We start from the raw sequence: 23,372 nt of genomic DNA, 5'->3' as shown, positions 1-23,372 counted from the left end.
CTTAATTTAAACAATCTTGTTTTAAGCAATGAATTGAATAAAACGCAAAACTATTTGTAATTAATTTGGTGAACAAAACTCGATTTAAATCAATAAATAATTATCTTTTACTTTTGAGTTGTTCAAATAAATTCAAATTAGTGAATAAAACTCAATTTAATTTGATAAAATTAATAATATCATTTTTTATTGGATGAAATTAATATATTTATTTAAATTAACTTAAAAATATATTAAATACAGTAAATTTTAATCTCAATTTAATTTAAATATTAATTATCTATTATATAATAATTTTAATTTATAGTTCAATGGTGGGACGGGTTTCTTTCTTAGACTTAGTTTTAATTAGTTTTGATTGTATATTAGTTTTTCTAGTTTTTTCTTAATAAATCAGGAGTGTTATTTTTTTATCGAGGAATTAATATATTAAATATAAACAATTTATTAATATTGAAAAATAGAACTTTTAAAAAATATTTTTAAATACAACTCAATAAAAGTTATATACTTTAAGAGACAATTGAGCCCTTTTGAAATACTTTTTTTTTGTATTAAATCTGTCATTTATTTATCAATTTATAGTGATTTTTTTAACTTTGACTCATTATTATTTAAAATTAATTATATATTATAAATCTTTGAACAATTAGTTTTTAAATATATATTTTATAAAATTTAATTTTTTAAAATAATTAAAATAATCATGATTAAAATTTAAAAATGTTAACTTTTAAAGGGTTAATAAAGAGACAAATTTAATGTGACGAAGGAAGTAATAACCATAGATCAGAACAGTTTCGTAATTCGATTTTGCAAGGTGCAATTTTTATTTTTCTCCTTTAATAGTAAACTACATTTTAAACACGCTTAAATTTTAGAAATATTGTGAGTGTGAAATAAAAATTTGAAAAATAAAGATATAGAAAATTATTTTCAAATCTAGATCATTTATTATAGTATAAGTAAAACTCGTCATACTTTTATAATAAGACAAGGTTCATAAAATATATTTAAAATAACAACTCGTCATGTATATTTGATAAAAATTATATAAAACTCATCATAAGAACACGACAAATTTTAACTATTTATTATATTTTATAAAATTATTAGGATGATATAACAAGTTTCAAAAACAATATAATAAATGACTTAAATTCCATATTGATTTTTCAACATTTATATTTATTTAGTTTTTTTTATTATTTGCCCAATGAATCCTTCCAAATACATTGTATATTAGTAGTATTTCTTTTTTCTCTCTGCTATATGATGGTGGGCACAGATGATACTTTTGCCAAATTCCAGCTATACAAGTGGCTGAGGTGAATAGTGGGTGTGGGGGTCTACCAGTGAAGATTTGGAAGTCAAACATGGACATGGAGCAACAACAATTTGACCCAAAGTTGCCCAACGAAACTTTATGGCTAGACCAAGAGGAAGAAGAAGAAGAAGAAGAGGCGGGCGTGGACCTTTTAGCAAGGCGTTCAAGCTCAAGGCATCCACCCAGTGGAGTCGGAGCTACTGCTACCAGTGCTGAAGGTGAGCTTCAGCCTGCCCCTACCAATGGAACTACCCCTGAAATTCCTGACCAAGAAGTGGAAGAAAAAGAAGATGCACAAGTAACTGCATGCGGCGGCGAGAATGGGGAAGCCGACCAAGTTGTGAATGGGGAAGGCGGTGGAAACAGCGTTTACTTTGACAAACTCCAAGGTACCCAAATATCTCATAATGGTTGTCAGTATGTTTGAACTTAGCTACCCAACTTTTAGATTTTTTTTCTTTTTCTTTACTGTGTGATCTTGGTGAATCCCTTCTTGTTCTTCCCCCGTTCAGTTTTTACCTTCTTCAATGTTGACCCTTTTTTGCTTACTGCTCTGTGCAATTGTGCATTACAAAAAAAAAAAAAAAACAAGGCCATCCTGCCATTATCAGCAACTTTGTGCTCAAATATCATGTGAAAGTTGAGAAGGACCACCAAATTTTCATTTCTTTGGCTCTTCTTGCAAATGACTGACACCGACTCTCAATATTTGCTTTTATTCACCATTTTTCTCGTTTTGTATTTATTTTATTCCCCTACTTGTTTCACAATCATAATCCTCTCTCATTATCTGTTTGTTAATACAAATGCCATTGTTTATCATTGTATGTGGCTGAAGGAATATGGAAATGTCGCCATTGAAATTGGTCCCATCAAATTGGAGATTCTTGCATACTTAATGTCCTAGATCCTGAGGGTGAGGGGTACTTGCACTTGCCAATGAGTACCAAAACATTAAATCAGCGGGGTTTAGAAACTGAAGGCCAGTAGATGCCTAGATTAGTAGCAGTTGCCAGCTGATCAAGTCGCCTTAGATTGAACCTTGTCAATGGATTATTGTAGTGATTTGTGGGTAGCTGTTTCCTTTCATTATTGCTTGTTGATGTTAGCTTCGTGTCCATTGAAAATGCTGACCAGATTCAAACTTGACCTCTGAAATTCTGTTGTGTTTAGATATGTTCATACTTCACTTTCGATCTGTAAAATATTGAGTTTGGGTTTTAATTCTAATATTCCATTGATCAGTTGCAGGTCTTAGATATTTAAATAAATCACGGCATATTATCAGGAGACAACTTGGTTCAAATTGAAATGTTTTCTATAGAAAAAAATGCTAGATGACAGTTGCATAACAAAGTGCTTGTTTGCTTCCTGGTTGCAGGCACTGAATCCATCAATGAAAAGCAATCTGAAATTACAGAGCTCCAGAGCACGGAAATCGATCATCAAATGGTGAAAAATTCCGAGGATAAGAAAGATTTTGGTTCGACGCCTGCACCAGTTGAACATTTACATGAAGCAAATGGAACTTTCATCAATGAAAAGCAATCTGAAATTACAAAATTTCCGAGCATGGAAATCAATAATCAAATGGTGAAAAATTCTGACGATAAGAACGATTTTGGCTTGAGACCTGCACCAGTTGAACATTTACGTGAAGCAAATGGAAGTTTCAAGCATTTTGAGAATGGAACCAAAGTAGAGGCCGACATTGACTTATTCGAAGAAATCGAAGAGGACTTAGTGGACTTAGATGTTGAAAGGGTTTTAGATAAACAAAATACACATCATTTGTACTGCCCAAATTGCAATTCCTGCATCACAAAAAAGGTTATCCTTAGAAGAAGGCCAAAATTTTCAATACGCCACAGACCAAAGCGTGGTAGCAAGCTGGACCCGATTCCTAATTCTGCAGGCTTAGGTGGCAGTGACGACACACCTGAAATCCATCCAAATGTTAGTCCAGTAGCAGCACCAGATGAGCAAAATGATGGTAGAGAACAAGAACAAAAACAAGAAGCATTCAGCTGCTTATCATGCTTCAGCCTTTTCATTCCTATAGGTATTCTGTTACTTATTTCACATGATAATCTAATTATCTTACTGATCATTAGAGCAGAAACAACTTTATGCATAGTGCATACAGTGGTAACCTCTCATGCATGCAATGTCCATTTTGATGCATGTTTTTATGTTACTTGTTAGTTCCTTGGTATGAATTCCAAATCAAATGTATACATATATTTTTAACTTGGCAAGTTTCAGATCATTACTATTTAGGGTGTTTTATGGGCATGAAACCTAATTTCATTCTTTAAATCTTGAAGGAAATGGTTGTTTCAAGATGTTAGAGTTCTTCAGATGGGGGAGACGAACTGAACACTCACAAAGCACACAAGAGATTAGACAAAGGGAAAACATACAGACCACACCTGAGATAAGGCAAAAAGAACACACAGGAAGTGCCCAAGAAACAAACCTGAGTGAGAACACACAAACTCCACAAAGAGTAAATCTAAGTGAGAATACACAAAGTCCTCAAGTGATAAGCCTGCAGGAAAAAATAGAAATCTCTAAAGTTGTACTCCAGAATGGAAATGCAGAAACTCCTCAACAAGTAAGCCACGATGAAGACGCACAAAGTCCTCAAAAAAGAACTCATGATGTGGACATCAGTAGTCCTCAACATACAAATCATAATGAAGATGCACAAAAACCTCAACCTATTAGCTGGAATGAAGATAAATCAGGCCCTCAAAAGATAAGTCGTGGTGAAAATGCAAGAAGTCCACAGGGCATAAACCAGAACATCAGCAAGCAAAGCCCTCAAAAGATAACTACAGATAGAACAAATTGGATTTCCTCTATTTTTGCATCTAAGAGCAAAGTAACTGTTGGGAAAGGTATGGTTAACTTTACAATTATTATTTGTAGCGGAATACGGCTATCGGATAAAGTAAAATTGTATCTGATAATTTGAGTAAATAAAAATGAAGATAAAAAAAACACAAATTTTACGTGGAAAACCCCTAAATAATATAGGGAAAAAACCACGAGCAAATATAAAAAAATTTTACTATGAGAAAATAGGAATTATAAATTCTCTCGATTTAACAAAAAGAAAACAATAACAATTCTCTCTTGATAAAAAGGAGAAAATAACTCTCAAGAAAACTCTCTCTAAATTCTCTAGTATTAGGAGAAAACTATAATGATTTGGGATGGTTTTCAAGTTTAATAGGTTAGGGTATTTATAGTTAAGCTTAAAGACTAATCTTATAAATATTCTAAAGTACAGGGGTTAAATTTATGATTTATCATGTCAAAATTCAACAATTTACAACCCCTTTTCGGTGCCCCCATTTTTTACTTCAATTGGTGCATCATTTTTTGACAAATTTCATGTACTTTCGGTGCAGAATTTTCAACAATTTCTCACTTGAAGATTTGATTGGAACAATCATATCTTCACACCATTATTTCTACCTTGTACCTCTTTGTTGTATTCTAATGCTCTTTGCCTGGATTCGCCATGTATCGACTAACCACTCCCACTGTTTGTGCAATGTCTGGTCTTGTGCATATCATAGCAAACATTAAACTTCCCACTGCCGATGCATACGGCACTCGAGACATCTCTATCCTCTCTTCTTTACTGCTAGGACTCATATTGGACGAAAATTTGAAGTTAATAGGAAGAGGGGTAGAAATTGGCTTACAATCTTGCATGTTGAATCGTGACAAGATATTCTTCAAGTAATTCTTTTGTGAAAGCCAAATCTTCTTATTACTTTTGTCTCGGTGAATTTGCATCCCTAGAATCTTGTTTGCTGATCCCAAGTTCTTCATTTCAAATTCCCTAGCCAGTTGTGCCTTCAATTCTTCAATATGATCTTTGTTGGGTCCTGCAACTAACATGTTATCCACATACAACAGTAATATATCAAAATTGTTATCACCAAACTTCTTGAAATAAGCACAAGGGTTTGCATTAATTCTGTTGTATCCAAGACACATATGAAGGAATCAAATCTCTTATACCAACACCTCGGCTCTTACTTTAGACCGTACAAAAATTTTTTCAACCTGCAAATCAAGTTTTTCTTTTCTTTTTCTTCAAAACCTTCAGGTTTGAGCATGTAAATCTCTTTTTCAAGATTTACATGAAAAAAAGTTGTTTTAACATCTAACTGCTCTAGATGTAAGTTCAATGTAGCACACATTGCCAAGACTACTCGAACTGTTGTTAATTGAACCATGAGAGAAAATATTTCATTGAAATCAATACCTTCTTTTTGAGCATATCCTTTGATCACCAGTCCTGCACGATACCTCTCAACTTGATCGTTACCATTTTGCTTGATTTTGAAGACCCATTTGTTACCAATGGCTTCCTTCCTTGTAGTAGTGACACAATGTCTCGTGTATTATTTTCCTGAAGAGCTTCAATTTCTTCTTGCATCGCTATCATCCACAGTGAAGTATCTGAGTTGTTTATTGCCTCTTGGAATGTTGATGGCTCACTGTCATCTGTTAAAAGACAGTATGCAATATTTCCTTCTATAACATAATTTGAGCGCCAATTGGGATGTCTTTTCATACAATCTGCACATACAACAGTAATATAACAAAATCGTTATCACCAAACCTCTTGAAATAAGCACAAGGGTCTGTATTAATTATGTTGTATCCAAGACACATAATGAAGGAATCAAATCTTTTATACCAACACCTCGGCTCTTACTTTAGACCGTACATAAATTTTTTCAACCTGCAAACCAAGTTTTTCTTTTCTTTTTCTTCAAAACCTTTAGGTTTGAGCATGTAAATCTCTTCTTTAAGATTTTCATGAAAAAAAGTTGTTTTAGCATCTAACTGTTCTAGATGTAAGTTCAATGTAGCACACATTGCCAAGACTACTCGAACTGTTGTTAATCGAACCTAGGAGAAAATATTTTATTGAAATAAATACCTTCTTTTTGAACATATCCTTTGACCACCAGTCCTGCACGATACCTCTCAACTTGATCTTTACCATTTGTGCTTGATTTTGAAGACCCATTTGTTACCAATGGCTTCCTTCCTTGTGGTAGTGACACAAGGTCTCATGTATTATTTTCCTGAAGAGCTTCAATTTCTTCTTGCATCGCCATCATCCACAGTGAAGCATCTGAGTTGTTTATTGCCTCATGGAATGTTGATGGCTCACTGTCCTTTTTTAAAAGACAGTATGCAATATTTCCTTCTATAACATAATTTGAGCGCCAATTGGGATGTTTTTTCATACAATTTGATTGACGAGTTGTTGGAGCTTCAGAACTCTCTGGTTCTTGTTCATCATGTGCTGGTTCTGCTTAAGAAAAATCTCCTTGTTCAACCTCCTTTGACCACCTGTCTTGCACGATACCTCTTAACTTGATCGTTACCATTTTGCTTGATTTTGAAGACCCATTTGTTACCAATTGGCTTCCTTCCTTGTGGTAGTGACACAAGGTCCCATGTATTATTTTTATGAAGGGCTTCAATTTCTTCTTGCATCGCCATCATCCACAGTGAAGTATCTGAGCTGTTTATTGCCTCCTGGAATGTTGATGGCTCACCGTCCTTTGTTAAAAGGTAGTATGCAATATTTCATTCTATAATATAATTTGAGCGTCAATTGGGACGCCTTTTCATACGATCTGATTGACGAGTTGTTGGAGCTTCAAAGCTCTATGGTTCTTGTTCATCATGTGCTGATTCTGCTTCAGAAAAATCTTCTTGTTCAACCTCATTTTCCACATGTATTTGTGTAGTCTCTGACTTTTCAGCACTACCATCTTCTTATTTTCTTTGTAGTTTATCTTCTACAAAGATAACATCCCTGTTGATGATCACTTTGCAGGCAGTGAGATCCCACAAGCGATATCCCTTTACTCCATCAATACAATTTGGTGAGATGATCCCATATCATTCTAGTTGTCTCCTTCTCCTCGATGTTTAACAATACTTCATCTGCTAATGCTAGATGAAAGTTTTTCATGGCATTCCCATCCATTTCGATCTATTTGTTGTCATCTGTGAAATCTACCGACCTTTTACTGATAGCTGCTAGACAACTGTCTTTCCTCAGGATGACCTTTATCTTCAATTTCCACAATGAGAAATTTCTCCCATTGAACTTTTCAATATCAAATTTCGTTGTCATAGCTCTTATTACGGATAGCTCCCACTATTTCACTATCGTGAATAGTTCTCTGGAACCTTCAAAGAATGAGTAATATCTTTTTATTTTCTTATGTTGGAGGATCCACCTTTTGGTGGCAACCACAAAGACAATAAGTAAATATTACACACTCAGATCTGGCTCTTGATACCAATTGTATCGAAATACGGCTATCGGATAGAACAAAATCGTATCTGATAATTTGAGAAAATAAAAATAAAGATAAAAAATACACAAATTTTACGTGGAAAACCCTTAAATAATATAGGGTAAAAACCACGGGTAAAGATAGAAGAATTTCACTATGAGAAAATATGAATTATTACTTCTCTCAATCTAACAAGGAAAAAACAGTAACAATTCTCTCTTGATAAAAAAAAGAAAACAACTCTCAAGAAAACTCTCTAAATTCTCTAGTATTGAGAGAAAGCTAGAATGATTTGGGATGATTTTGAAGCTTAATGGGTTATGGTATTTATAGTTTCTTGGCAGGTTTCAGATTGCCTAGGAATTTTTGTGTTAGGATTTTCCTGTCTGGTGGTTCTAATTGTTTGTTTTCAGCAGAGCCTTTTTGAATGAGTTGAAGTAGGTGTTTTTGAGGAACCCCAGGATTCAAAGTTACAATGTCTTATGTTAGTGATGGTCTTTTCTGTTTCATCTCTCATTTTCTTGTCAGCTTTCCTAGATGAAAGCCCTTGACTATCTTGGCTATCACCATCATATCATTCTTACTAATAGCTGTCTATTTGTGCTTCACATGGAATATTAGAATCTTCACCTGTTCAAGCTGGTCATGCCATATCAGCACTAAGTGCTGCAGTGTTAACCCCATCACTTATCGACAAGGGATATATTGATGGTGCGGCTATAAAACCCAAAGAACCTGGAAAAAGTGATATATTTTCTTCGACAAACAACACTCTACTTGACAAGATGATAGCCGACTCTACTGAGAAGAAGCCAGTTGTTGACATGTTGCAGAGAATTGTTTGTATGAGCATATTGTAGGGCTGCGTTTCCATAAAATGATTTTACTGCTAAGCACTCCTTTTCATATTTGCATATTTGCTTTAAGCAAAAGTGGCATCTATTATTAGATACACACCAAAAGCTCCTATGCATTTGGTAATGTTGATCACTTGATGGAACCTGCTCTTTCTCAACATACGAAACAGAACTTTTAAGCTTAATGTTATTCATAGCAATCTTATGTTTTCAATTCATACATAAATTTGTGCTTGCTTGCTATCATAGAATAACCAATTCACACTTTGTCTGTTCCCTTTAATTGAATGTTTAGCTTCTTAAGTTCTTTCTTTTAAACTGAAAAAAGATTGCTTTCTCACATGAATCGACTTGTATACTTGATTGTTATTGTAATGCAATGTGTCGAATGTTAGATTTGTTGAAGTTCCAACTTTTCCGCGTTGTCTGCCATTGCAATATGATGCAGGTAATGAGATAAAGGATATTGAAACTGGGCTACTTGAGCCAACATTACACCCTGGGACGGATGTGGCACCTTCGTCTCAAAGAACAACGGAAACTGAATGTAGAGGTTCCGACGCTGGTGAGCTTCATGAATGGGAAATTCTGAAAAGCATTGTCTACGGTGGATTAGTTGAATCAATCACAAGTTTAGGTGTTGTGTCTTCTGCAGCTGGTGCGGGTGCTGCTACATGTAAGTTTCCTCTCTTTTTCCCTTCTCTAGATTACATCAAATGGCAAATCTAACTCTATGATGACTCCGGTTCCTTGATCGCAACATATGTGTCACACAAGTTTTTGCTTCGATATTGCAGTGAATGTTTTGGCTTTGGGAGTGGCAAATCTGATTGGAGGACTTGTGATCATTTTTCATAATGTGAGTTACCCCCTTGGTGAATAAGATTACTTGGTTCTAATGATGCATGGTAAAACTGGAAGTTGTCTGTTAACATGTAATGAATACTTTTTAATAAATTTATTGCCAATCCATGAATGTTGTACCGAAGATCAGACCTGTATTCGGATTCAACTTCAAAAGTCCCTGCCGATAAGAGCAGTATAGGACTTGTTAACTCCTAGGCTCTTGTTTTCATTCTTCAATATGCATGTTCACAGTCAGACCCTTGTCTTTCTCATTTCTGGCACTCTGCTTACTATTTAACTTTTCAGCTTAGAGAACTGAAAAATGACCAACCTCGTGTTGGTGGAGCTTCCGATGTCGAGGAAGACCGGTATCGAGTGATGTTGGGGCGGAGACAGAATTTTGCAATGCATGCGGTTGTAGCTATCTTATCATACCTCGTTTTCGGGTTGGTTCCTCCTGTTGTCTACGGCTTCTTGTTCCGTAAAAGTGATGATAAAGACCTCAAGCTCGCAGCAGTGGCTGGCGCTTCTTTAATATGCATCTTTTTGCTTGCACTTGGGAAAGGCCATGTTAGAAGACCACGTAGAACTTACATCCGATCCGTGTCTTATTACATTGGCCTCGGGATTACGGCGTCCGGCATCTCGTATGTAGTTGGCCAACTGCTCAAGAAACTGCTCGAGCAGCTTGGTTTGTTCGAATCGAATTCAACTGTCAGCTTGCCATTTTTGGAGACACTGTCGATGGAGGTGGGAAGGGCATCCTATTAAAGTTCTGGGGTTGAGTACCAATGAATTTTGAATAGAATGATGCCATGAGAATCGGTTCTCAGTTGTACTCTTAAATTACCTTTTTTTGTTCGAATATCTATATTACGAAAGAACTTATTAAGGAAATAAATGAGTTTAATGACATTTTTAGCCTTCCAATTTGTCAAATTATTTTAATTATTTTTTTTTATATTTTTAGGATGATCTCAAATATTTTTAATTTTTAGATTTATATTTATGTAAATTAATACTTGGACATTGAGTATATAAACACTCCATTAGAAAAAAAATAAATTAAATAGAACCTGTATTTATTTTTTTATAATTATCGACTTATTAATTAAATAATTTAGATTCGAGTAATGTAAAGATAAAGATTAATTTAAAAATTTTAATTTATGTTATTAGAAGTTAAAAAAATTTCTATAAAAATATTATTTTATGTGGATGTTAATTTCCTTTTAAAGGATGTTAATTACTTTTAGAGCAATGTTAATATTTTAAATGATATTAATTTTATTATTGATATTCAATGCGAATTTATTTTTAAATATTTTAATTTTATCCTTAAAGTATGATTCTTATTTTATGTTGATCCTTAGACTTTTGATCATTTTGAATTCATTATACAAACATAGTTGTTTAAATACAAGATTTTTAAAGAGAACAACATTTCCTTAATTATTGAAGTCACTTGATGAGTTCGTGATACAACCGACATAATATTTAATAAATTAATTTTTTTTATTCATATAACCTCTTGTATAAATTTATACTAACAATATTTTTCAGAAAAAAATGTCACACCAAAATACTACATTTATAATATAATTTATTTATTTAATTTAATTAAGGGATTAAAATAAATAATTTTAAAATTTTTTGGGTTAATTTTGATTATGTAGAGAGTTCAGGGACTAATATCATAATTTAACTATAACTCATCTGACATCAAAAACAAAAAAAAAAAGGGCTTGGGGGTGGCTGTGGGGGTGTTGAACTGTAACCCTAAGGTCATGGACACCTATGCCTTAGCCATTATGCTAGGGCACTATTTATGTTTATTTTTAATAAATATATTATTTAATTATTTTAACCCACTTATATAACTAAAATTGAAAAAAAAAACTCTTGGTCGAGCAAGCAAAAACCTCAAATTTATCTCCAAATTCTCTACCTAACCTTAACTACCACCTATCCACTAGGATTCGCTCTAATCCGACCATCATTGTCGTGCTCCGTTGCCACCAATCGAACCGACGACCTCCGACGATTAGTCCCCAACCGTCAACGACCCCAATCAATCGTCGAGCATCGTTAATCGAAGGGAGGAAACCCATTGCATCACCGCCATTTTTCTCCTCGATTTAGGCCGTTCTAACCGCCTGTGAGCCTCACTCTAGTCAGCGTTGTGTTCCCCGGTCAATTCCGATCAAAACCCAACCAAAACCGTCGATGATCATTGTACATTCATCATCCGTCGTTGGGGGTAATCTTTGATCGTTTTTTGTTAATTTCATCGTGGTTTTGACTTGTTTGATGTCGAATTGGGTCGTATTCGATATTTGGATATGTTTGGAGTATTCAATGATCATCCCTTACCCTATCGCCACAGGCATGTATCGCTGCTTATGCGTGGGGCTCTTCCACGCTTCAGGGAAGCCTTTTAAACCGGTCCAGTTAGTCTGGACCGACCCAATCCGCTCTGAACCGGGTCTATTTGACCCGACCGAATCAACCCGAACTGGTCAAGTTAAGTCAACTCGTCCTAGTTAACTCGTTGACCGTTGACTTTGACCATAGTTGACCATTGATGTTGACCCAAAAAGTCATAATTTTTTAAAAAAACAATATTTTATGTTTTTTGATGTCATGAGTTCGAATCCGAAGTCTATTTCCCCAAATTCAAATCCGATAAGCTATTTTTTAGCATTTTACTTTTCGATTCGATCCATTTTCCTCAATTAAGCCTCATTTCTGATGTAATTTCTATTTATATGTATCCGAGATATTATTGGACGTTGGATTCAAGTTCGAGAGTGATCGAATGGAGTTTAAATGTTCGATCGGTGGAGTATGAAAATCAAGGTAATTCTCTAATACCTTTTGTATGTTTTTCAGAACTCATTGATAATTGGTAAATGCATGAATGTAAATGATTGGTTAATTAGGTGTATTTAATTATCATTGGACTCAAACTGAATATGGAATAAAGGCATTCACAAAAGAAATCGGTAAACCAATCAGAAATAATTCTAAGTTCAGGGATTAGTTAGTAAATAAATTAACCTCATGATCCAAAACTCTGATTAATTTCTTTAAAGGTTAAATGCTGGAAATACAAGATTAAGAAATTACGAGATTACCCTTAAGAAGTAAAAATGGTCCGGACTAACCCTAATAATAAAAGTACCCTCTGAATTCGTAATTAATCCGACAAAATATTGATTCACCTGCTAAATTCCCGATATGCTCGGATAGTCACTGATAATCGAATCCTAACTTTTGAGAAGATACAAGACTTATAATTATTGATTTATCAGCAACCACCTAAAGATTAAAATATTGGAAGTATTATTCATGTTTGAATTATTCGGAAAAAAATTGAATTAAATGGAAAGACTGGACAGAAGGAAAAGACTAGAATACCCTTGAATTGTAATTTGACCAAAATGCCCTTGTAGTGTAAACCGACTTTGTAGTGTAAAACGACCAAGATCTCCCATGAAGGTGAAAATGACCCAGAAAGGACATAATTGACCAATTATCTAAAAAATGTATATGTTTGGATTGAAAGGAATTATTGAAATAGAATCGAACTGCGAATTAACTAAAATAATCTCCTATAATCAAATAACTGAAATACCCTTAAACCCTAAAAGGATTAAAAATACCTTGAACTTCAAGATGACTGAAGTAACCTTGAGTGTTGAAGTGACTTAAATATCCTAGCAACTTGGAATAAGTAAGTGTCTTTGGATAAATTTTAAAAACACCAATAAACTCATGTTGTATCATCCCTAAAGATTATGTAGTATAACTCAAGTATATTGGTATTCTTGATACTGATACATCACAGAAAAATATAATATCATCGAATTCCTTATCGTCTCCTCTAGTTTCATTCAGGGGTGATTCTGAAAGTGACCAGTTCTACCAGTGTAATCAATATTAAAAAGTGATTATTCATGAAGTATATTAGTCTGGTTTATTGACAAGTTTTACAGGGTAGAGATTGATTAATACGATTTGACTCGAAGTTATGATAATGGGATATAAATTCATAATAATGCAAACTACCGTTTTACCTTTATTAGATTAAGTTACTAAGAAGCCATAATAAATTAAAATGTTCGAAATACCCATAATTTCCTGAATAATGAAAACACTCATGTTATCTCTAGGTCTTCAAAAATTCTAATGTAAAGGTTCCTAAGTATTTTTTTAATACACTCGAATCTTAATTGAATTTTTGAAATATCAATTTCGGAAGGTTGATTAGATCTGTTAATGAACGAACCTTTTTATAGGACCTCGATTCTGAATTCCGTCCAATCTACAATAGTTATACGCTTTTCCTTCTTGATAACGATCAAATGCCTCCGAAAAATATATAAATACTATAAGATCTTGATAATCACTTCCCGAATGACTAATGAATATGTCAGCTATCAAACCCCATTTTTATAGGGGTATTGTTTATGAAATTTAATCAGTTTGCAGAAGTTCCATGTTCCCCCCACTTGATAATTGTTAAGTACCTCCGGAAAATAATTTGATCCTAGTGTGTTCCCTATTTACTACTTGACTGTTTTATCTATTTTGAAATGTGTTTCACCTAAATTTATGATTTACTAATTTACTAATTACATGTTTTCATTGGAAAATATAATTGTTCCTGATTTATAGATCATATGATCTACTGATTACTACTTGAACTGTTTTATTGGGACATTATCTGGGTAGGATGAAGTATTGAGGTTCAACTCAGTCAAATTGGTAATTCCTTATATAGGTTCAGACTGATCGAGCTAGTAATTCCTTACGGACCTAAGGTGACCCTTGGGTAAACTCTGATGCCTCGAGAAACTTTATTGGGTGGGCTCTCAGGCCCCAAGGCATTCACTTAGGTAAATCATAGAATTGCATATGGTGCATGGGTGGAGGAAATTCATGTGATTTAAATAACTACATGAATATTTGTAACACCCTCAACCCGTATCCGACCCAGATCCGGGTCTGAGGTGTAACATCCTCCATACCGAGTTAGTGATCAAATTGTGAAATTTTAAAATTTAGTGACCAAAGTAGATAAATTGAATAGTTGAAATATTTAATGAGAATGTGTTATGTAGGATGGATAAGCAAAGAAGGAAAATTAAGAGGGCAAATGAGTCTTTTAGCAAGAGAAATAATTAAATATTACTTGGGGTTATTTAATAAACCACGTGAAAGCTATTGGAGAGAACCAAAGTTTCTAGATTTCTCTTCTTCTTCATTCTTCTTCTTCCCCGTGAGACCAAGCTAAAGGTCAGTTTTCTTGTTAATCAAATTCTTGATGAATTTAAGGTTGCTTATTGATCATTAGATGATAACTAAGTTTAAGGAAAGCTTAGGTTATCTTAAAACCATAAGATGATGGGGTTAGGAAGGATTAAAGAAAGAAAGTAGAAAAGTAAAATCTTGGATTAGAGTTCATAATAAGAATTCTAAGTGGGATTTGACTTGTCATCAAGCTAATTAAAGGATATGAAGTGTCAGAATTCGATTTAGAACATGTTGGAAATTGAATGAAATTCTTAAATTGTATATGGAGAATTGGATTTCTAAGTTTTAAAGGTATCAAATGGATAATAATTAGTTTAAGTAAGTGTATGCAAGTTAGGGATATAAAAGGAAGTGAAATATAAAGTGTAGAGAAGATTATAAAGAGATTTTCATGCTTAAAATGACGTTTCTGGGATGTGCATCGATGCACATTCAATGTGCACCGATGCATCAAGGATAAATCTAAAAAATTGTTCAAGGTGTATCGATGCACATGAAGTGCATTGATGCACTCTTTTAAAATACAAACATCGAATGCCATCAATGCATCGATGCATAAGGAGTGCATCGATGCACCCCCTTAAATATAAACATCGAATAGGATTTATGCATTGATGCATGGTGTGGTGCATCTATGCATACCTTCATTAAAAGATGAAAATGGCTTTTCTTTTTGCCCAAGAAATGATAGTTTAGAATACATTAATTAGTATACTGATTAGCATCAATGAATTACTCTATAAATACCGAGCCTAAACAAGTTCCAGAACAATTGCCTCGTAGGATCGATCGAGGAAAAAGCAAGGAAATATAGGTGAGTGCGTATGTATAACATGAATATGTATTCTATTCAGTTCTAGACTTGTGATAAGTCTAGATTCAATATTTTGATACATGATCGCATTTCATATTATGATACATGAAATGAATTCATATTATATGCATTAAGTGACATGAATATGCAGGAAAGGTTATATAAGCTATGTGATACAATGATGGAACATGATATATTTATGTGATAAAGGTATGGAAATTATATGTCTATACAATATAAATTATGGGAATAGTGAAAGCCCATGTTATGTAGATGAGAACTATATGTATAGTTGAGGGTCTACGCGGTCCTTCGGGATATATATGTATTCTTTGGAACATGTGTGAGGTCTTTTAAGACACATACTTGATCTTTGGCATATGTATATGATTCTTAAGGAAATTTTCTATGTGGTCCTTAGGGACAATCTTATATAGCACTACGGTGTAATTCTACGCAGCACTTCGGTGCAATTCTACGTGGCACTTCGGTACATTTATACGAGCTGTGGTGACAGCATAGTGCACAATCTCACAGTACTCACATGCCTTAGGTTCTCAGTATGGTATCATGGGCCAATAATTTTATTAATATGAATTCACGAATGTTAATATATTATTCTTACATGTAAAGAACATGATATAAACTGCATGGTTAAGCATTTGATTTCATCTTATTTCATTTAATTATGGCATCTCCATTACATTTCTTTGTTATCATTATTATTATATTTCTACACTAAGTCGATGACTTAGCGTGTGAGTGTTTCACATGTAGGATCCGAGAAAGTAGACGATCAAGGTTAAGCAGCTGGACAACATTTCTCATGCAACTATCAGATCAGAAGCAACTTAATAGTATGCCATTTTGTTATGTAAATCAATGTTGGCATGTAATAGAATGTTAAATTGTGTATGCTCTGAGTATTTTGATAAACTTATATTAACATATGTATATTATTGTATTTTAATAATATAAGTTCAAATGTTTTATCAGTTTTTTTAGAGTATGATTTTGTTTAGTCAATGTGACATCCTGGACTCATATCCGGGTCGGGTATGAGTTGAGGGTGTTTTATTTAATGGTATCAAAGCTATGGTTTAGCCGATTCTAGGCATAAACCAAAGTCTATAGAGTATTTAAATGGAATACATACCAACAAATAGTGAGAACTTCTGATCTGGTATAGTATGAGTATGTTGTTTTGCTAATAGAACAATGTGTTTATTTTATTAAATGTCCGGACATAGTAGCTCCTGAAGTGAAGCGGGAGAAGATAGGCCTGCTGAAAGTAGTAATTCACTTGCCCTGGCTAGGCAAGGATAAGGACAGGCATCTCAGGGAGTGCCTGTACAAGATTAAGACACTTTCGTCAGGATGTTGGATGTTATTCTGACGCGTCTTCAACCTCTTGCCCCACCAACTCAAGGAATGAATGTAGCAAAAGAGTTGAGAGGTTTAGGAGCTCCCGAATTTAAGGGAGAAGCCGAGAAAGGTCCGGTTGCGGTGGATCATTGGTTAAATGATTTGAAAATCATGTTGGATGGTCTTCACTTCTCTCAAGTGGAGAAGCTAGATGGAACTGTCTCTTTACTGAGGGGTCAGGTGAGGATATGGTGGACGAACGTCACCATGAGGATGTCAAGTAACCAATTGACTTGGTCTTTGTTCTTAGATGAGTTTAAAAACAAGTACATTGGAGATCAATTTATTCGGCAGATGAAGCAAGAGTTTTTGAACTTGAAACAGATGAACTGCTCTGTATATGAATACGAATGTAAGTTCAACAAGCTGAGTAGGTTTGCATCTGAGCTTGTGCCTACTGAAATAGAGGCTTGTGAATGGTTTGTGGAGGGCTTATGCCCTAGATTGAAAGAAATGCTAATAGTATTGAATTTATCCTCGTTCCAAGAGGTGATCAATCGTGCCAAAGCTCTTGAAAGAGCTCAGAATGAGAGATTTTGGGACTCAAGAGTTCAGACATCAAAGAGGATGGGTGCTTCTTCTAGCTCAGCACCACCAAAAAGAGGAAGAGATTCAAGATTTCGATCACAAGCTAGATCAGAATCAGTTGCATCATCTGCTAGGGGAACAAGTCAGGAAAGACCTAGATAGACACAGTCAGTAGGATCTGGTGCTGGAAGATCTAATCAAGGTCAAGCAAGACAGTGTCAACATTGTGAGAAAAACTATTTTGGGGTTTGTCGGATGGCTGCTGAGACTTGTTTATGATGCGGAGATGTCAGACATTTTATCTGGGATTGTCCGTTGATGGTTGGTGAGCCTGCACCATCTGAAAGAGTTGGTTCTGCCTCACAGAGAGGACAAGAAAGAGGCAGAGGAAAGAATCAGTCTGAATCCTCTACTCAACCTGAAGTTTGGTCAACCGCACGATAAATTAGTATTGGTACTGATTGATCCGTGCTCTAATTATTCTTACATTACGAGTAAGTTAGTAAATGAATTGAGGATTCCCTTAGAAGCTACGAGTAATGAGATTATAATAGCTAATCCTTTAGGCCATAGTGCTCGGGTGAACAAAGTTTGTAAAGGGTGTCCCATAAAGATTCAGGGAATTGAATTCCCTGCTAATCTGATGGAATTACCCTTTGACGAGTTTGAAGTGATTCTGGGAATGGATTGGTTGTTTTGTTACTATGGAGATGTTAATTGCAGATCGAAAAAAGTAACCCTAAAAAGTCCAGGAGGAACAGAAATAAGTGTGATCAGTGAAATATTTAATCCTTTAGCAAATATAATATCAGTAATGTCTACAAATAGAGAGGTAGAATTTCAAATTGAAGTAATGTCGAGTACAGCTCCGATTGCAATGACACCTTATCGGATGGCTCCGAAAGAATTGCAAGAGTTAAAGAATCAATTGCAAGAGTTGTTAGAAAAGGGATTTATTCGACCAAGTGTGTCGCCTTGGGGAGCCCCGGTGTTATTTGTTAAGAAGAAGGATGAATCAATGCGTCTTTGTATTGATTATCGACAGCTTAATAAAGTGACCATCAAGAATAAGTATCCCCTTTCGCGCATTGATGACTTGTTTGATTAGTTAAAAGGAGCTTCAGTATTTTTGAATATTGATCTACGTTCGGGTTATCACCAATTGAAGATTCAGGAGAAAGATATTCCGAAGACGGTTTTCAGAATGAGATATAGTCATTATGAATTCATTGTAATGCCATTCGGAGTAACGAATACACCTGCTGCTTTCACGGATCTCATGAACAGGATTTTTCAGCCCTATTTGGACCAGTTTGTTGTTGTCTTTATTGATGACATACTGGTGTATTCGAAATCCATTGAAGAGTACATCACACATCTAAGGATAGTTTTGCAAATTCTCAAGGATAAGAAGCTTTATGCGAAATTGTCCAAATGTGAATTTTGGCTAAATGAAGTAATTTTCTTGGGGCATGTGATCTCGGAAGATGGGATTAGAGTGGACCCTTAAAAGGTTAAAGCTATAATGGACTAGGAAGTTCCCAAGAATGTATCCAAAGTTCGGAGTTTTATTGGACTTGTCGGTTATTATCGAAGATTTGTTAAGAATTTTTCGATGATAGTGCTGCATTTAACGAAGCTGATGAGAAAGAATGTACCGTTTGTTTGGACTTCTGAATATCAAGAAAGTTTTGAAGCTTTAAAATGAATTCTGATAGAAACTCTTGTATTGGTTCAACCAGAATTTGGTAAGCATTTTGTCGTATACAGTGACGCGTCCCACAGCGGGATGGGTTGTGTATTAATGCAAGAAGGGAAGGTAGTAGCGTATGCATCGAGGCAGTTAAAACCACATGAAAAGAATTACCCCACCCATGATTTAGAAATGGCTGCAGTGGTGTTCGCTCTTAAGATTTGGCGTCATTATCTGTATGGAGAACGATGTTATTTGTATACGGATCATAAGAGCTTGAAATACCTGATGACTCAAAAAGAGCTTAATTTGAGACAAAGGAGATGGGTTGAGTTTTTGAGAGATTATGATATAATAATTGACTATCATCCCGGAAAGGCTAACGTGGTAGCAGATGCTTTGAGTATAAAGACGTTTGCAACTTTACGAGCTATAGATGCAAGGTTATCTTTAACTGGAGACGGTAGTCTATGTGCAGAGTTAAAATTTAAACCAACATGGTTGGAACGAATAAGAGAATTGCAAAGTAAAGATGAAAGGTGTTTGAAAAGAATTGATCAAGTAAAGAGCAAATAGATTAAAGACTTTGAGGTTAAGTCGGATAGAAATTTGTATTTTAAAGGAAGAATTGTGATACCCGATTATGAAAAGTTGAAGAAAAATTTATTGACAGAGGCTCATTGCAGTCCATTGACGATACACCCGGGTGGAACTAAGATGTATATGGATTTAAAAGATCGGTATCGGTGGCCAGGGATGAAACGAAGCATTACTGAATTTGTGTCCAAGTGCTTAACATGTCAACAAGTCAAAGTCGAACATCAAGTTCCGTCTGGATTGTTGCAACCACTTTCCATTCCACAATGGAAGTGGGAAAATGTCATAATGGATTTTGTTTCGGGGTTACCCCTGACTCCAAACAAAAGAGATTCAATTTGGGTAATTATTGACCGATTAACCAAGTCAACACATTTTCTTCCTGTCAGAACAGATTTCTCTATGGAAAAGTATTCGGAGCTGTATATTAGAGAAATTATTAGATTGCATGGAGTACATGTTTCTATAGTTTCTGATCGAGATCCTCGATTCACCTCGAGATTCTGGAAATCCTTACATGGAGAGTTGGGGACTCGTTTAAATTGTAGCACAATTTTTCACCCTCAGACAGGCGGACAATCAGAAAGAACAATTCAAATATTGGAAGATATGTTGCGAGCATGTGTCATTGAGTTTAAAGGGTCGTGGGAAAAATACTTACCACTGGCGGAGTTCACTTACAACAATAGTTATCAGCCCAATATTAAAATGGCACCTTATGAGGCGTTATATAGGAGGAAGTGTTGTACGCCATTAAACTGGTTTAAGCTCAAAGATCAAAGTGTACTTGGTCCAGATTTGATTCAAGATATGGAAGAGAAAGTTCGGGAAATTCAGCATAACCTAAAGGTGGCATTTGATCGGCAAAAGTCCTATTCGGATCTTAAAAGAAAGGAGATTGAATTTGAAGTTGGGGATAAAGTATTTCTGAAGGTATCACCATGGAAAAAAGTATTACGATTTGGTTGGAAAGGAAAACTAAGTCCTAGATTCATCGGGCCATATGAAGTTGTTAAAAGAATAGGACCAGTAGCATATCAGTTATCTTTGCCACCAGAAATGGAGAAAATCCATAATGTTTTTCATGTATCCATGTTACGAAGATACAGGTCCGACCCTTCTCATGTTGTTGCACCAGAACAAGTGAAAGTTCAACCTGATTTGACCTATGAAGAGGAACTAATACAAATTTTGGCTCACGAAGTTAAACAATTGAGAAATAAATCGGTTTCGTTGGTCAAAGTTCTTTGGAGGAATCACAAAGTAGAGGAAGTCACGTGGGAACGTGAAGAAGATATGCGATTTCAATATCCTCGTCTGTTCGTGCAATGAAAATTCGATGACGAATTTTCTTAAGGGAGAGAGATTTGTAACATCCTCCATACCGGGTTAGTGATCAAATTGTGAAATTTTAAAATTTAGTGACCAAAGTAGATAAATTGAATAGTTGAAAGATTTAATGGGAATGTGTTATGAAGGATGGATAAGCAAAAAAGGGAAATTAAGAGGGCAAATGAGTCTTTTAGCAAGAGAAATAATTAAATATTACTTGGGGTTATTTAATAAACCACGTGGAAGCTATTGAAGAGAACCAAAGTTTCCATATTTATCTTATTCTTCATTCTTCTTCTTCCCCGTGAGACCAAGCTAAAGGTGAGTTTTCTTGTTAATCAAATTCTTGATGAATTTAAGGTTGCTTATTGATCATTAGATGATAACTAAGTTTAAGGAAAGCTTAGGTTATCTTAAAACCATAAGATGATGGGGTTAGGAAGGATTAAAGAAAGGAAGTAGAAAAGTAAAATCTTGGATTATAGTTCATAATAAGAATTAGAAGTGGGATTTGACTTGTCATCAAGCTAATTAAGGATATGAAGTGTCAGAATTCGATTTAGAACATGTTGGAAATTGAGTAAATTCTTAAATTTTATATGGAGAATTGGATTTCTAAGTTTTAAAGGTATTGAATGGATAATAATTAGTTTAAGTAAGTGTATGCAAGTTAGGGATATAAAAGGAAGTGAAATATAAAGTGTCGGGAAGATTATAAAGAGATTTTCGTGCTTAAAATGACGTTTCTGGGCTATGTGCATCGATGCACATTCAATGTGCACCGATGCATCAAGGATAAATCCCAGAAATTGTTCAAGGTGTATCGATGCACATGAAGTGCATTGATGCACTCTTTTAAAATACAAACATCGAATGCCATCAATCAATCGATGCATAAGGAGTGCATCGATGCACCCCCTTAAATATAAACATCGAATAGGATTTATGTATCGATGCATGGTGTGGTGCATCGATGCATACCTTCATTAAAAGATAAAAATGGCTTTTCTTTTTGCCCAAGAAATGATAGTTTAGAACACATTAATTAGTATACTGATTAGCATCAATGAATTACTCTGTAGATACCGAGCCTAAACAAGTTCCAGAACAATTGCCTCGTAGGATCGATGGAGGAAAAAACAAGGAAATATAGGTGAGTGCATATGCATAGCATGAATATGTATTCTATTCAGTTCCAGACTTGTGATAAGTCTAGATTCAATATTTTGATACATGATTGCATTTCATATTATGATACATGACATGAATTCATATTATATGCATTAAGTGACATGAATATGCAGGAAAGGTTATATAAGCTACGTAATACAATGATGGAACATGATATGTTTATGTGATAAAGGTATGGAAATTATATGTCTATACAATATAAATTATGGGAATGGTGAAAGCCCATGTTATGTAGATGAGAACTATAGGTATAGTTGGCATGCTAAGAGTAGAGGGTCTACGCGGTCCTTCGGGATATATATATATTCTTTGGAACATGTGTTAGGTCTTTTAAGACACATACTTGATCCTTGGTATATGTATATGATTCTTAAGGAAATTTTCTACATGGTCCTTAGGGACAATCTTATATGGCACTACGGTGTAATTCTACGCGGCACTTCGGTGCAATTCTACATGATACTTCGGTGCATTTATACGAGCTGTGGTGACAGCATAGTGCACAACCTCACAGTACTCACATACCTTAGGTTCTCAGTATGGTATCATGGGCCAATAATCTTATTAATATGAATTCACGAATGTTAATATATTATTCTTACAGGTAAAGAACATGGTGATATAAACTGCATGGTTAAGCATTTGATTTCATCTCATTTTATTTAATTATGGCATTTCCATTACATTTCTTTGTTATCATTATTATTATATTGCCTCACTAAGTCGATGACTTAGCGTGTGAGTGTTTCACATGTAGGATCTGAGAAAGTAGACGATCAAGGTTAAGCAGCTGGACAACATTACTCCTGCAACTATCAGATCAGAAGCAACTTAATAGTATGTCATTTTGTTATGTAAATCAATGTTGGCATGTAATAGAATGTTAAGTTGTGTATGCTCTGAGTATTTTGATAAACTTGTATTAACATATGTATATTATTGTATTTTAATAATATAAGTTCAAATGTTTTATCGGTTTTTTTTAGAGTATGGTTTTGTTTAGTCAATGTGACATCTGGACTCATATCCGGGTCGGGTATGAGTTGAGGGTGTTACATGATGTGTCACATTGACTTTTCAAAACTCTTTT

The 23,372-nt window shown here is 34.7% G+C and overlaps 1 protein-coding gene across 1 annotated transcript; it reads left to right on the top strand.

Moving 5' to 3' along the window:
- Positions 1-1,376: 1,376 nt before the first annotated feature.
- LOC120155319 (membrane protein of ER body-like protein) lies at positions 1,377-10,298 on the top strand. The gene is made up of 8 exons (XM_039166870.1): positions 1,377-1,716; positions 2,709-2,849; positions 2,991-3,389; positions 3,655-4,230; positions 8,302-8,523; positions 8,986-9,213; positions 9,335-9,396; positions 9,690-10,298. Exons 1-8 carry the CDS (start codon positions 1,377-1,379, stop codon positions 10,152-10,154), a joined length of 2,433 nt encoding a protein of 810 aa, XP_039022801.1. The 3' UTR covers positions 10,155-10,298.
- Positions 10,299-23,372: the final 13,074 nt, after the last annotated feature.

Source organism: Hibiscus syriacus, unplaced genomic scaffold (assembly GCF_006381635.1).
Source record: "Hibiscus syriacus cultivar Baekdansim isolate YM2019G1 unplaced genomic scaffold, ASM638163v2 tig00111166_pilon, whole genome shotgun sequence".
Classification (NCBI taxonomy): domain Eukaryota; kingdom Viridiplantae; phylum Streptophyta; class Magnoliopsida; order Malvales; family Malvaceae; genus Hibiscus; species Hibiscus syriacus.
The sequence above is the reverse complement of the archived record's forward strand: the minus strand, read 5'-3'. Positions and strand labels throughout refer to the sequence as shown.

Excerpts from the sequence above, each read along its gene's own strand:
- LOC120155319 (XM_039166870.1), top strand. The coding sequence starts at position 1,377 with ATGGACATGGAGCAACAACAATTTGACCCAAAGTTGCCCAACGAAACT. Across the intron at positions 2,850-2,990 it reads TGAACATTTACATGAAGCAA|ATGGAAGTTTCAAGCATTTT; the intron begins ATGGAACTTTCA and ends TACGTGAAGCAA. Across the intron at positions 9,214-9,334 it reads TGGTGCGGGTGCTGCTACAT|TGAATGTTTTGGCTTTGGGA; the intron begins GTAAGTTTCCTC and ends TCGATATTGCAG.